We start from the raw sequence: 12248 nt of genomic DNA on the forward strand, positions 1-12248 counted from the left end.
TAGCTCACATGAAAACCCATTTGCCGCTGGGCGTATTCCGCAACGAGGATGCCGCATCGAAGTCACCCAGCAACAACAATAGCCACGCCAGCAGTGACAAGCTGGAGAATCCAGCTACGCCCATCGAGGAGACACCTTTGACGCCGATGAGCAGTGGCGGCCACTTGTACCACAGCCCAGATGAATACCCCAATTCGGTGGAGAGCTGCGCTGGCAACAGTGTGGCTCTGGAATCCTATGCCACAACGCCATAACCCACGGGGCCGGATTATTATTTAGTGTACAACGCTATAGTTATAAGTAATCACAAAAAACCTAGCCAAATAATATCGGCGCCTTCCTACACTATTACCACACTCCGTGGGGAATAGCTTCCATTTATCCCATTGGAGAGCCAATCATTAAGTAACTCTTAACTCTTATTCTAAACAATATGAAAAGAAAACAAAAGAACCAGCAGACTGCATTGAATGCAATCCCATATTGCACTAAAAACAAAAGAACACCTAGCGACTAAGCCAAGGATACACTCCCTCAGACACAAATCTTAAGGCTACAAAATATTAGACCTAAGCTAGTTAGAATCTAGACATTCATGTAATGAAACCAACTGAAAGAAATACGCAAAGGTTAACTTTAGGCCTTAGACATATATATACATATACATACTTATTGCTGATTTCCGTTCCCAGTTAGATATATATATATATTTTTTTGAAGAGCGTTTAATGAAAATAATATGACTAAGGACCTAGATATAAACAATGTACCAAGCAACACACTAAAACACATTTTGGTGTAGAATTTAAATTAACTACTGAGACATGTGTGAGCAAGGCGCTCAAATCGATTTTAGTTCCATATTGTTGTACGAGGTTTCATTGAATTGAAACAAGGCAGTTGAATAGCCTAAACAAATATTTTCCTTTTATTTATAAATTATGTAATAAACAAAATATGCTTTTAGTGCGATCAAACGATAACAAAACATTTTTGCATTTATCATTCCCTAAATTGGGTGGGTTACACATAAATTTGGGGACTTCACTTAATCGTAGTACCAGTCCAAGAAGAGCAGGGAGAACGACATGACCAGCAGGAAGAACAGCGACCACACGCGTAGTCCTGCATTTCGTTGAGTGGCCTGCCGGATTTGCTCGTTGGCGTCCTTGACGTTTTCCGTGGTGCCCACGACGGCACTAACTATCCTGTCGATATTGTGCTGTTGCATGGCGACCTACAAAAGGGAAAGGGAAATTTAAGAGGATTAAATGAGATTAGGACGTGGATCTATCTGGATCTAGTTAATAATTAATTGCATGCTAATAAGAGCCCGGCTTATACATCCATTGTAATCGCGAAGGATGTGGATTTTAGCGAAGCCAATTAATATTTTTAATTGAAGGATTAAGTCGACAAACATATGGGCAGCCACTTAAACCCACTAAGTATTCTTGGCAATATGGAGCAATATGTTCTCACCAAAATTAAACTAAAGATATCGTTGTTAAGAACAGCAAGGATTCCTTGGGACTTGTGTTATCATGCCATCTTACCTTTTCGGTGAAAATGTCCTGCAGTTGGGCAATGTCTACCACGTTCTTTTCGATCTGCTCCACCTCCTCGGAGACGCCCTGCAGAAAGTTGTAGATGTGTACGTTCTCCGCCTCGAAGAGCTGCACATCCTCGGCGCTTAGGGGATCGTCATCGTCGGCCTCCTGCTGCTGCTGGAGCTCCTCATCCAGAGCCATCTTGGAGGATGAGTTGTTCAGATCCGATCTGTTGGCTTTGCTTCGTTTGCGCGTACGCGGTTTGTGTTGATTGGCCTGATTGGCTTCCTTGCCCTTCTCGCCATCGTGATCGTCCACCTCGTCGCCTTCCTCGTCTTCATCCCAGTCGCCCCAGGCGTCGTTATTCCAGTCATTGTCGGCGGACTCGTCGTGGTTGCCATTTGCTTGTGAAGATGACTTCGTGGCTTCGCTGTCATCGTTGCTGACCTGGCGCCTGCCCAGCTTGCCACTGTTGCTGCCCGCCGGACGCACTGGTATCTTCTTTTTGTCCGCCGCCAGCTTGAGCAGCCTATAGGTTTCCAGTTCGTGTTGCACACGGTACTTCTTTTGGTCCAGATAGATCTGTTCCACGCTGTGCAAATAGCTGACCAGCAGGTCCAGCACGGCGTCGATGTGCTGACGCTCCTGCGGCTTCCGCTTGGCGCTCTTCCAATCGCTGCGCATCTTGGCCAGGTGCTGCGTGTAAAAGGTGACGAACTTCTCCGACTCGCGATCAATCAGATCCCGCTGCGCGTCGGTCATGTGTGCGGCGGACTTGAGGTGCTGGCCAATGCGCATGTAGGCGGTGCGGTTCTCGATCAGCACATTGCGCAGCGAAGTGATCTTGTTGCACACCTCCTTGGCCTGCTTGGCGAAGTCATCCTTTGGGCCAATTGGTCCAGTTTTTGTCGGCACTGTGGCGGGCTTGGCCTTTCCGGCCAGCTCGGCCTTGCGCTGCAGGCGCACCGTCATTACGCTGGCCTTGAAGCTCTGGGTGATGTCCATAGCTATTTGCTATAACTAAGTTTGAAATATTTAACTTTTAAATCCACATCATCGGTCCAACACAATGTGGCCGTTCGTTTAACCGTTTGCAGTGTGACCTTATGATGACCGTTAATATATACCAGTTAGCTAATACTAAAAATAGCTAAATGTTATCGATAAGCATTTCAGTGTTGGCTAATGAATTTTCACCCCCACACTTATAGGTGATTTTTCGCCCAACGGTGTACGGTCACACCATTGGCAGAGCACAAACAAAATACGTACTTTTCTGCTTCCAAAGTGTCGAAAAATCGCAGCGCAGTGAAGTCCAGTGTCCGATGTAAATGGTTAAGTAAAGTGAGTAACAAAGGCCGACACAGAAGCCGCATTATTTGCGCAGTTAGCCGACCATTTGGTAGTGTGCGTGAGTGGCTCCGTCGCAGTGCGTTGGTGTGCGTGTGTGAGCAACCAGTTTCCTTGGATTCCTCATAATCTCCATGTGTGTATATGTAACAAAAACAATAACAATTTAACCAGGCGAATGCAAAACACTCGCAAAGTTGGCCAATACCGGATGAACCTCATCATCATCATCATCTTCCACATATTCATGAGCATGGTCGGCAGTCGAAGCCCCTGAATTCCGATAGCAGCCATTCAGCTCGATTTATTAATAATAATTGCCCATTTGCTCGGAATGTATACACATTTCAGTGACTTCAATTGTTCGTCGTCATTTCACCTTGAATTGCGGGCAAGGTAAGCGTCCAAAAGTCGCTATGGATATCGTTGCGCTTCATTTACCGTATTTACCATATACTCTATAAGAAAGTCGCTCTAAATTCCGGGTGAGCCATGTGCTTTGGGTTTTTTGGTGGATCCAATAGTTACACGTCGACAAGAGAAACAATGGCTTATCTTCTTTGGGAAGGATCCCGAGATAAGCTTGTACATAGTGAGAAATTTTAAGTACTGATAACGAATTTTGAACATTTCATTTGAAAAGTGCATATCGGAAGAATATACACAGATTTAGATTTTTTTTTTTTTTTTGCTATGTAGCTTCATTATAAGATGATTGTCCAAACCAATGGAATATACATACATAAAGTGCCCTACTATTTCGGATGACTAATAATGCATGTAACCGCATCTAGGCTGCTGCCAACAATTTCCCTAATTAATTCTTAAACAACATAACAAACAATAGATGCAATGCAAGACCTTTAAACTGATTAATCGTCAATTTTGATCCACTCACACTTAAGCAACACCGCCGTTTATTTTCTATTATTAATTGCTGCTCGCCAGCGATCAAAGTTTCGCATTCGCGGCTCTCTCCCTTGGTTTTTTTTTTGCTTTTAGTTTTCGCTTTTGTCTGGTTTGTGCAACATCAGCGATCGGCGGGGGAATCACAGTCGCTGGTCTGTTGGTAGATCCATTCGCTATGGATCCCTCAATTTATTACACAATTTTGGGGGCCAGACTGTCAGTAGTCTTTTATCTATCGCGCTCTCCATCGAGCACGTTCGCTTGAACTTTGTTTCGCGTGGGGGAAAGTCGATTCCTTTCTTTCGGGTTGTAGATAAGCAATTAACTACCTTATAGATCTGATAAGCTCTGGCATAGAACACTCTTTTATTTGTAGGAAGTTTGTGCGTATTAACAATAAACATCGAATTGTGTTTCATAAATGCTCACTTCTAATATTATATGGATAATAACAATTTATGAGCTTTATTAAATCAATGTGTAAATTCTAAAACAAATTATTTTCTCTTCAGAACACTGAAAGTGAACTCATCTAAAATCGAAATGAAGTGATGTTTTCTCTTAGCAGCAGTGACTCAGAACCGAAATCTACTCTATGCGAATGTGGTCTCTCGCTGACTAAAGCTAATTATACTATTCGGCTGCACCTCAGCCCATCGTAGCAACGGCTTCCAGTTGCGGCAGGTACGGAGGCAGGGTGTCTAGTCCGCCGGCCACTCGATCAAAGCTGAGGGCATGACGCGGTGAGGTCATCAGCTGACGTACTCCGAAGGCCACGTCCTCACAGCTGCTCCGCTCGCTCGGCTCCAGCTGCCAGCAGTTGAGCAGCAGCTGGTAGAGATCCCCGTAGACGTAGGCTGGCTGCGCCGGACGCACTGCAGCCCGAATGGCCTCTAGAAGCTGTTGGTTACTTGCCACTGCATTGGCATAGGGAGTACCGCCAAGGGCACAGCATTCCCACGCCACGCAGGCCAGGGACCAGACATCAGAACGGGTGGAATGGTGATGCTGATGGCGCAGCACCTCCGGGGCCAGCCACCGGTTGTGGTCTGGCTGCTGGCGAGCAATGTTCATGTAGGGCAGCGGTCCAAAGACGCTCAGTTTTAGCTTGAAATCGCTGGTAACGAAGACGCTGTGCGAGCAGAGCTGTCGATGCACCACCTGGCAGCTGGATAGATAATTCATGGCACTGGCAAGCTCGTAGATCCACTGCAGCACTAGCTGCTCAGAGAGGGAAGTCAAGCGTGGCGACGGTGCCATCAGGCGACTCTCCACCAGTTTTCTCTTTAGACTCATGCGTTGCTGCTCGAAGATTAGGTAGAACCAATCGGGACTTGCTGATACTCCATAGAAATCTAGCAAATGCTCCTGGCGCTTCAATTGAGACAACTGACGTAGTTCTCTCAGCAACTGTGCCTGTGTAGTACCATTCAGATCGTCCAGACAGAGCACGTGCAGGGTGCAATCTCTGGCAAAATCGTTTGTGGAAACCTTTCCGGTTATAATCTCACCAAAGCGTCCGTCTCCGATCACATCGTTCACATTTAGTCGTAGTGCATTCCTTGGTATCCGTTCGTATCCTTCCACCAACTGTTGCAACTGCTGCTTGAAGTTTTCCGGCGAGTGTGGCAGTGGATCGTCCTCCACAAGGTATCCGTTATTTTCCCGCTCGATTATGGGCGTTTGCAGCGTCATCTCGTGCGTATTGCCACCAGTCAATCGTCGCCCGCGGCAGGTCTTGTAGCGCAGATAGAAGTAGGCAATAAGACTGAGCAGGAGGCAGGAGCCGAAGATCACACAGGTGACAGCTAGGGCAACCACCGAGGATTGACCCTTCTCAAAGGTGGCGTAACTAAAGTCGTCTAGGGATGTCACATGCTGGTCGTGAGTTCCACGACTGTACATCGTCTTGGTAACGCCCTCCAGTGTGCTCACCTAGAATATAAATAGTTACAGAGATATTCATTCGAATTTAATGCATTACTCACCAATCCGAGACTGATGTGGACATGTGCATCTGGTTGATCCAACGGCTTATTGGTAAATCGTCCGTAACGCTTGCCATCGCCGACCACAAAGCGCCGGGTGCGATTGTCCTCCGGTCGATCGTAGTCCAATTCGGCGGCTATGTAGTAGGGCACTCCATCTTGTTGAGCCTGCTGCCAGCTGCCCAGGAGCTGGGCATCGAATGGCTGACTCAGGGCGTTGTCCACGTATTCCACGATGACGAGCAGTTTGCTCAGCGGTCCATTGTCATTCCGAATGGGCGACAACTCGATGGTTACAGTGCGGTCAGTCCGGCTGAGGATTTTCGGCTGTGCTGGCACGGGACTTGGAAGGCCCACCTGAAATTTGGAGTAGTAATGTTATTGGTTAGGATTCTCGTTAGAATTCAAGCATTACCAACCTCCGTGGTGGCTTCTATCGAGGCCTGTCCGCATTCAGATTGACCTACTTGGGCATCCTTGCACATGGCTCTCACGGATATGTTGTACAGCGTGGCGGGATGCAAGTCTGTGAGTTCAAACTGCGTTTCCGTGCTCTGCACCATAAACTCAGGCTGCGGGAAGGCGGGCAACGAGGAGTAGGTCTTCAGGACCTGAGCTTTGATCAGGAAGTTGTCCAGTAGCTGGTTGGGAAGCACTGCCTCCGCGCCGCCGGCCAGGAGTAGTTTCCTCGCCTCGTACGCATTCCAGCTAAGGGTCAGGCTGTTCTCCGTTTTGTTCGAGATTCTTAGATGATGCGGACCCGGTTGTTTGGTCAGTATGGTGGAGTAGTACGAGTGCACACCAACTCCGCCACAATACTGCGCTTTGTTGGCCAGGCAGCGAGTGTTGCAGAGCTGTTCATCCTGTTGCTCCTGCGGCTCCAGGACATTTGCACAGAAGCACTTCTCGGAGGCCAGCACGGCATAGTGGTGACCCTGATGCTCGCAGATCTCGATGCAGGTCTGCGGTGTCTTGGCGTACACCGATTCATGGAGAAGATCCGTTCGTGCCGTGTAGCAACCAACGTAGTAGTAGGCAGGTGCTTCCTGGGGGACAGCTGCTCCTAGCGGAAGGCCCAAGCACATGGCCACGAGGCAGCTCGAAAGCCAAATCGGAATTGGGCGGTGTCCGCTGTGTGAACCGCATTCCATGGCTTGCAAATCTCGAATGAGCAGCTAAGCTCCTGCACGCCGGATGACTGATATCCGCCTGGGCTTTCTGTTGCTTCTTTGGGGGCTAGGACTGCCAATTAAACACTTTTCACGGGCAGCCAATTTAGGCAAATTAAAAACTTTTATTCTTTTTCCCCGCTCAACATTTTCCAAGCGCTTCTGCTGCTGCTTCTTCTTCCACTGCCGTTGTTGTTGCTCTCGGCAACCGTGTTTCCATTTCCAGTTGACTAATCGCTCTGCCGACGTCGACGCAGGCCGCACAACTGTTGCTGTTACTCTCCAACACCTTTGTTTACATCGCCCGCTAGTTGCAAAAGCTGCAAGTGTAAGTGGGACAACTGGTGTGTTGCGAAGATCGTCCGTATCTGGCGGCACCGCTCACACACCTGCTGGACAAGCCTGGTTCCAAACGGCATTGCCAGATGTGATTGTTATTTTGAATTTTAAATTCCCATTCAGCGCGCCAAAGTCTCGGACAACAGTTGGTCTTAATTAAGTGGCAATGTGTTAATTGGACAGACGCGATTTTGCTAACGTTGCAGCTGCCGCCGGACCAATTGCATTACCCACCTCCCTTCCACCACGGTGTCTATTCCTATTTTGCCATGTGGCGACGGCAAATGAGAGTTGATCGGAAAAGAGAGAGTACCGCTTCGCTCTCTTTTTGAGGTAGCCGATTCATTGGTGACTTGCGTGTTGTGCTTGCAGTTTGATTTGGTTGACGGTCGCGCTGGTCGTGTATTTATATTCATATTCCCATTCCGCATCCGAATCGGACTCAATTAGACGCAAGCATAACTTTTATGTGGCCTGTATAATCGGGAGTGTGGCATAATTCCCCACCGATCTCTTGTCTTAATGTGGTATGTTCTTCACTTGTTTTGGCTGCGTTTCTAATTAGAATTCAAGTGGTCAAACTGCGTAGCGCGACAAAAGTTGTCGACGTCATCACAACGCAGCTAACGAAATTAATTTTAATGTGTTCCCTTCCTACGGCTTACATACGAACAGTCAACTGTGCTGAATTCGTTTAACCCGATTTGGAAACCCTTTGAGTACACATTCGCCATTTGGTGTGATAAAACCCAAAAGGAACAAATGAATAAGTGATCGTGTTGCAAAAAAACAACACATCAATCAAGAACTTTAATAAGGTCAATAAAATCACCGAAAGACCGGTTTCCGATGAATTTCTTTCCAAGTTATTTTGAGTATCTGAAATAATTGAATATGTTTTCTCCATATGGGCTGTAAAATACACCGTGAAATCTGTTTTAATGTTGAAAGTTTAGTCAGTAGTAGTAGTAATAAACCGGTTTTCTTATCATTTAGTAGCCGTAGTTTCTAAAGTGACAATCAAAACCATATGCCTTTAAATTGTATACTTGTGTCTTCAGCCGAATCTGTTTAGTTTGTTCCTAAAAACAGTTGATTTTATAAGCAACAACTATAGTTTGAAAACCAGATTGCCATATGCTAATTGAATGGTAAGGTTGTATCTAAACATTGATTACTGATTGATTACACATCTACCAAGTACCATTCCTCGGATAGATTGGTACATACATACATATGTACATATATCCCACGCACCTGAACAATCCGCTTACATAGTGCCCCACTGCCCCTTCGGTTGACGTTGACATCTTCTGCGATCGGGGAGCAGCGCATGTTTGGGTTTATTTTTGGCCACCTCTCATAATTGCAGGCCTTTCTGTCCGTCGCTCGTGTCTCGTGGCTGTGCCAAATTTAAATGAACTCACGGCGCAGAGGCTTGCGCAATTAAATGTTGGCCTAGACTCGCAAATTTTCCCTTTGCCGGAAATGGAAAAATCGCTGAAAAACAGAGCAGACATTTTCTCCATACTTATCTAGCTGTCTGTTTATGCTTGCAGTTGACAGGTCGAAATCCAAAAGATTAATAAGAAAGAATTTCCCAACGGAGGCAAAAATAGCCGGTAAAACAGAGACAGCAAACGGAATAGCAGACAAGGATTCCAAACACCATAATGGGCGGATCGGCAGTGCAGGTGATCAACGCCTCCGAGGAGCACACATTTGTGCTCAACGAGGATGCGCTGAGTGAGGTCCTAATGCGGGATGAGGTCAAGGATCGGTTCGTCTGCGTTGTCTCCGTGGCTGGAGCCTTCCGAAAGGGCAAGAGCTTCCTGCTGGACTTTTTTCTGCGCTATATGTATTCAAAGGTGAGTCTTGAAATTGCTGCCACTGCAAGCATCTTCCATTTACCACACTCTTTTGAACATTTTAGTATGTGCATCACGATGCGACAGACTGGCTGGGAGGCGAATCAGATCCGCTGGAGGGTTTCTCCTGGCGCGGCGGATCTGAGCGCGACACCACCGGCATTCTCATGTGGTCCGACATATTCCTGCACGACTATCCCAACGGCGACAAGATAGCCATCATTCTGCTGGACACACAGGGCGCCTTCGACAGCCAGAGCACGGTGCGCGATTGTGCCACCGTTTTTGCGTTGAGCACAATGCTGTCCTCGGTGCAGATATACAACCTGTCACAGAACATCCAGGAGGACGACCTGCAGCACCTGCAGCTCTTCACTGAGTATGGTCGCCTCGCGCTGGCCGACACCGGCAAAAAGCCGTTCCAGCGTCTGCAGTTCCTCGTCCGGGACTGGAGCTTTCCCTACGAGGCGGAATATGGTGCACTGGGCGGGGATAAGATTCTGAAACGACGTCTGGAGGTGTCCGACAAACAGCACCCAGAACTACAGTCCCTGCGTCGCCACATTTCGTCCTGTTTCACGGAGGTGGCCTGCTTCCTGATGCCCCATCCAGGTCTCAATGTGGCCACCAATCCTAAATTTGACGGTCGGCTGCAGGACATCACGCCCGAGTTTAAGAGTAGCCTGCGCTCCCTGGTGCCCATGCTGCTGGCACCGGACAACCTTGTCTACAAGGAGATCAGCGGACAGCGGGTGCGGGCCCGCGATCTCATCCAGTACTTCCAATCGTACATGAACATCTACAAGGGCAACGAGCTGCCCGAGCCGAAGAGCATGCTGGTGGCCACCGCAGAGGCTAACCATTTGACTGCCGTGGCCGCCGCCAAGGAGCTGTACGGACAGCTCATGGAGGAGGTGTGCGGTGGAACGCGGCCGTACTTAAGCACCGCCCATCTCCAGACGGAGCACCTGCGGGTGAAGGACAAGGCACTGTTCCAGTTCGCCGCCAAGCGCAAGATGGGTGGTGAGGAGTTCACCGAGAAATTCCGCAAGCAACTGGAAGATGATCTTGAGGAGGTCTTCACCAACTACCAAGCACACAACGAGAGCAAGAACATCTTTAAGGCAGCACGGACACCGGCGGTGTACTTCGCCTGCGCCGTCATCATGTACATCCTTAGCGGCATCTTTGGATTGGTGGGTCTCTATACGTTCGCCAACTTCTGCAACCTGGTTATGGGTGTGGCGCTTCTAACGCTGGCTCTGTGGGCCTACATTAGGTAGGTTGATTTAGCTTGAGCTTTTGATGATAATTTTGCCAACGATGTTTTATCAATTCCAGATATAGCGGAGAGCTCAGCGACTTTGGCGGCAAGTTGGATGACTTTGCAACGCTATTGTGGGAGAAAGTAAGTAGCTGGGAATCTAGCGAAGATGTTCGTGTACTAACCTACGCTATGCTTGCAGTTCATGCGACCCATCTATCACGGCTGCATGGAGAAGGGCATCCACCATGTTGCCACTCATGCGACCGAAATGGCTGTCGGCGGAGGCGCAGCCTCCTACCGCTCCCAGACCTCGGTGAATGCGTCCAATGGCAAGGTGAAGCGGTCATGAGAATACGCCCAAGGAGCGCAGCACAAAACGCAGCAGCCGGTGCCGTCGCAGCCGCCGTCGGCAAGAACCAATAACAACAACAATAATAATAACAACAACAACAATGTGGCATACAAATCAAACAGGAGCAACAACATTAACGAGGCCGACGGTTTCATTCACAACATCTGGCGCAAGTTCGGCGGCAGCAACGAAGAGAAGGGCCAAGTCAGCACCCAAAGTCCAGCGACCCCGTCCTCTTCCTCCCAGGCGCCAAATAGTCGCAAGAAGCGCAAAGCGAAGCGCAATTAGGTGTCCATGGACCAAGTAGAATGGTTCGATTTTCGAAAGGACGACTCCCCCTCTAATTTGTATAAATCTAAACCCTTCTATAGTGCGTGAGAACCGGAAACACAAACGTCTAGCTATTAATTGCCCTTAAAGGAAGTTGTTTTTATATTGCATTAATTGAAGTGTAGATGGTCTATATTACGTATATTTAAGAGTAAGTGCATCATTAGTAAGTGGCTCGTGTCTGTTGAAAAGTGAAATTTTAAATTGTTTTTTTACAAACGATATGCGTCTGAAACGGATATATGAAATTTAACGCTGTAATATAAAGAAATCGCTAACGAATTTAATTTGTTTAATTTCCATCCAAGGCGTACTCCCCCCACCTACCCGCCTCCTTTTCCATCTTATCTCATCTTTGGTATAGAATTCCATAAGCAATCTATGTATAAACAGAGTGCACATTGTTGTTGGCTGGTTTGCTAAGCGCCTCATTTTGCCACCTTTTGTTATTTAAAATTATAAAAAAAACAAAAAAACACGAAGAAAATAAAATAGAAGTCATTGCCACCCATTAAAGTTCAACGCGAAGGAGCAATGCTGGTATAGGTCATTAGTTTATCTTGTGCAGTAAAATTTATAGAACTCTTGGTTTTGTTTCGATTAAACAATAAATGTATTTAATGATAACAGCTCACTAGCAGTTATGGCCATCGAAAAATAAATGGAAAAAACGTATTTTTTTTTTCCAATACTGACATCAATGGGGGGTTGGGCTTTTACTTCTTTGAGCCACAGCAACTTGACTTGGCATCGCCGCCCGCTGTGTCGCCGCCATCCTTCTTGCAACATCCGCCCGAGGAGCTGGCATTCGACGGATTGCATCCACACTGTCCGGGTTTTTGGCACTTGCAGTTCTCGCAGCACTTCTCCGGCGTGCACTTGCAATCTGGATTATTTTTTTTTTCATTTGCTGGGAAAGATTCCTTTTGATCGAGATGCAACTCACCTTTTCCACAACCAACGCACGGCATTTTGAGCAATTTTAAGATGAAACTATACGTTTTCCTAATTTCCAATCCAAATGGTACACTAAATTTTCACAGACTGATTCTTGGGGTGGCTATTTTCCGGAATTTGACATTTACGGCAGCGCATGCTTGTTGTGTCACATCATCATCCGGAATGG

The 12248-nt window shown here is 47.3% G+C and overlaps 5 protein-coding genes across 12 annotated transcripts in view; 2 read left to right on the top strand and 3 right to left on the bottom strand.

Moving 5' to 3' along the window:
* mld (molting defective) overlaps positions 1-981 on the top strand; it is a 38247-nt gene extending 37266 nt beyond the window's left edge. For all 5 annotated transcript variants that reach the window (NM_001260360.1, NM_001043289.2, NM_001260359.1 and 2 more), the window contains one exon: positions 4-981. In NM_001260360.1, coding sequence (NP_001247289.1) covers positions 4-254 — 251 coding nt within the window. In that variant the 3' untranslated portion in view covers positions 255-981. The remainder of the gene's footprint in view (positions 1-3) is intronic.
* Syx18 (Syntaxin 18) lies at positions 884-2644 on the bottom strand. Its single transcript, NM_079761.4, has 2 exons — positions 1557-2644; positions 884-1237 (listed from the first exon to the last, which is right to left on the bottom strand). Exons 1-2 carry the CDS (start codon positions 2553-2555, stop codon positions 1049-1051), a joined length of 1188 nt encoding a protein of 395 aa, NP_524485.1. The 5' UTR covers positions 2556-2644; the 3' UTR covers positions 884-1048.
* A 108-nt stretch (positions 2645-2752) lies between these two features.
* atl (atlastin) lies at positions 2753-11796 on the top strand. 3 transcript variants are annotated; one of them, NM_143017.3, is made up of 5 exons: positions 2753-2894; positions 8865-9173; positions 9239-10452; positions 10515-10581; positions 10640-11796. In NM_143017.3, exons 2-5 carry the CDS (start codon positions 8979-8981, stop codon positions 10787-10789), a joined length of 1626 nt encoding a protein of 541 aa, NP_651274.1. In that variant the 5' UTR covers positions 2753-2894; positions 8865-8978; the 3' UTR covers positions 10790-11796. The 3 variants fall into 3 exon arrangements, with proteins under 3 accessions (NP_651274.1, NP_733020.1, NP_001287506.1); NM_170157.2 differs by lacking the exon at positions 2753-2894 and adding an exon at positions 7373-7832; NM_001300577.1 differs by lacking the exon at positions 2753-2894 and adding an exon at positions 7673-7832.
* Wsck lies at positions 4148-7157 on the bottom strand. The gene is made up of 3 exons (NM_170155.2): positions 6217-7157; positions 5798-6154; positions 4148-5744 (listed from the first exon to the last, which is right to left on the bottom strand). The coding sequence occupies exons 1-3, from the start codon at positions 6946-6948 to the stop codon at positions 4458-4460; spliced, it is 2376 nt and encodes a 791-aa protein (NP_733018.1). The 5' UTR covers positions 6949-7157; the 3' UTR covers positions 4148-4457.
* Positions 11707-12247, bottom strand: MtnF (Metallothionein F). 2 transcript variants are annotated; one of them, NM_001260362.2, is made up of 2 exons: positions 12069-12247; positions 11707-12008 (listed from the first exon to the last, which is right to left on the bottom strand). In NM_001260362.2, the coding sequence occupies exons 1-2, from the start codon at positions 12091-12093 to the stop codon at positions 11839-11841; spliced, it is 195 nt and encodes a 64-aa protein (NP_001247291.1). In that variant the 5' UTR covers positions 12094-12247; the 3' UTR covers positions 11707-11838. The 2 variants fall into 2 exon arrangements, with proteins under 2 accessions (NP_001247291.1, NP_001287507.1); NM_001300578.1 differs by having other exon boundaries at positions 11786-12008; positions 12069-12159.
* Position 12248: the final 1 nt, after the last annotated feature.

Source organism: Drosophila melanogaster, chromosome 3R (genome assembly GCF_000001215.4).
Source record: "Drosophila melanogaster chromosome 3R".
In the NCBI taxonomy this organism is placed as follows: Eukaryota; Metazoa; Arthropoda; class Insecta; order Diptera; family Drosophilidae; genus Drosophila; species Drosophila melanogaster.

What these genes read in the sequence shown, in the direction of transcription:
- Syx18 (NM_079761.4), bottom strand. Translation starts at nt 2,555, where the DNA reads ATGGACATCACCCAGAGCTTCAAGGCCAGCGTAATGACGGTGCGCCTG. An exon ending in AGGACATTTTCACCGAAAAG is followed by an intron (nt 1,238 to 1,556) that starts GTAAGATGGCAT and finishes TCCCTTTTGTAG; the next exon opens with GTCGCCATGCAACAGCACAA.
- Wsck (NM_170155.2), bottom strand. Translation starts at nt 6,948, where the DNA reads ATGGAATGCGGTTCACACAGCGGACACCGCCCAATTCCGATTTGGCTT. An exon ending in CGATAGAAGCCACCACGGAG is followed by an intron (nt 6,155 to 6,216) that starts GTTGGTAATGCT and finishes TCCAAATTTCAG; the next exon opens with GTGGGCCTTCCAAGTCCCGT. An exon ending in TCCACATCAGTCTCGGATTG is followed by an intron (nt 5,745 to 5,797) that starts GTGAGTAATGCA and finishes TTTATATTCTAG; the next exon opens with GTGAGCACACTGGAGGGCGT.
- atl (NM_143017.3), top strand. Translation starts at nt 8,979, where the DNA reads ATGGGCGGATCGGCAGTGCAGGTGATCAACGCCTCCGAGGAGCACACA. An exon ending in TGCGCTATATGTATTCAAAG is followed by an intron (nt 9,174 to 9,238) that starts GTGAGTCTTGAA and finishes TGAACATTTTAG; the next exon opens with TATGTGCATCACGATGCGAC. An exon ending in GCTCTGTGGGCCTACATTAG is followed by an intron (nt 10,453 to 10,514) that starts GTAGGTTGATTT and finishes TATCAATTCCAG; the next exon opens with ATATAGCGGAGAGCTCAGCG.
- MtnF (NM_001260362.2), bottom strand. Translation starts at nt 12,093, where the DNA reads ATGCCGTGCGTTGGTTGTGGAAAAG. An exon ending in GTGCGTTGGTTGTGGAAAAG is followed by an intron (nt 12,009 to 12,068) that starts GTGAGTTGCATC and finishes AAAATAATCCAG; the next exon opens with ATTGCAAGTGCACGCCGGAG.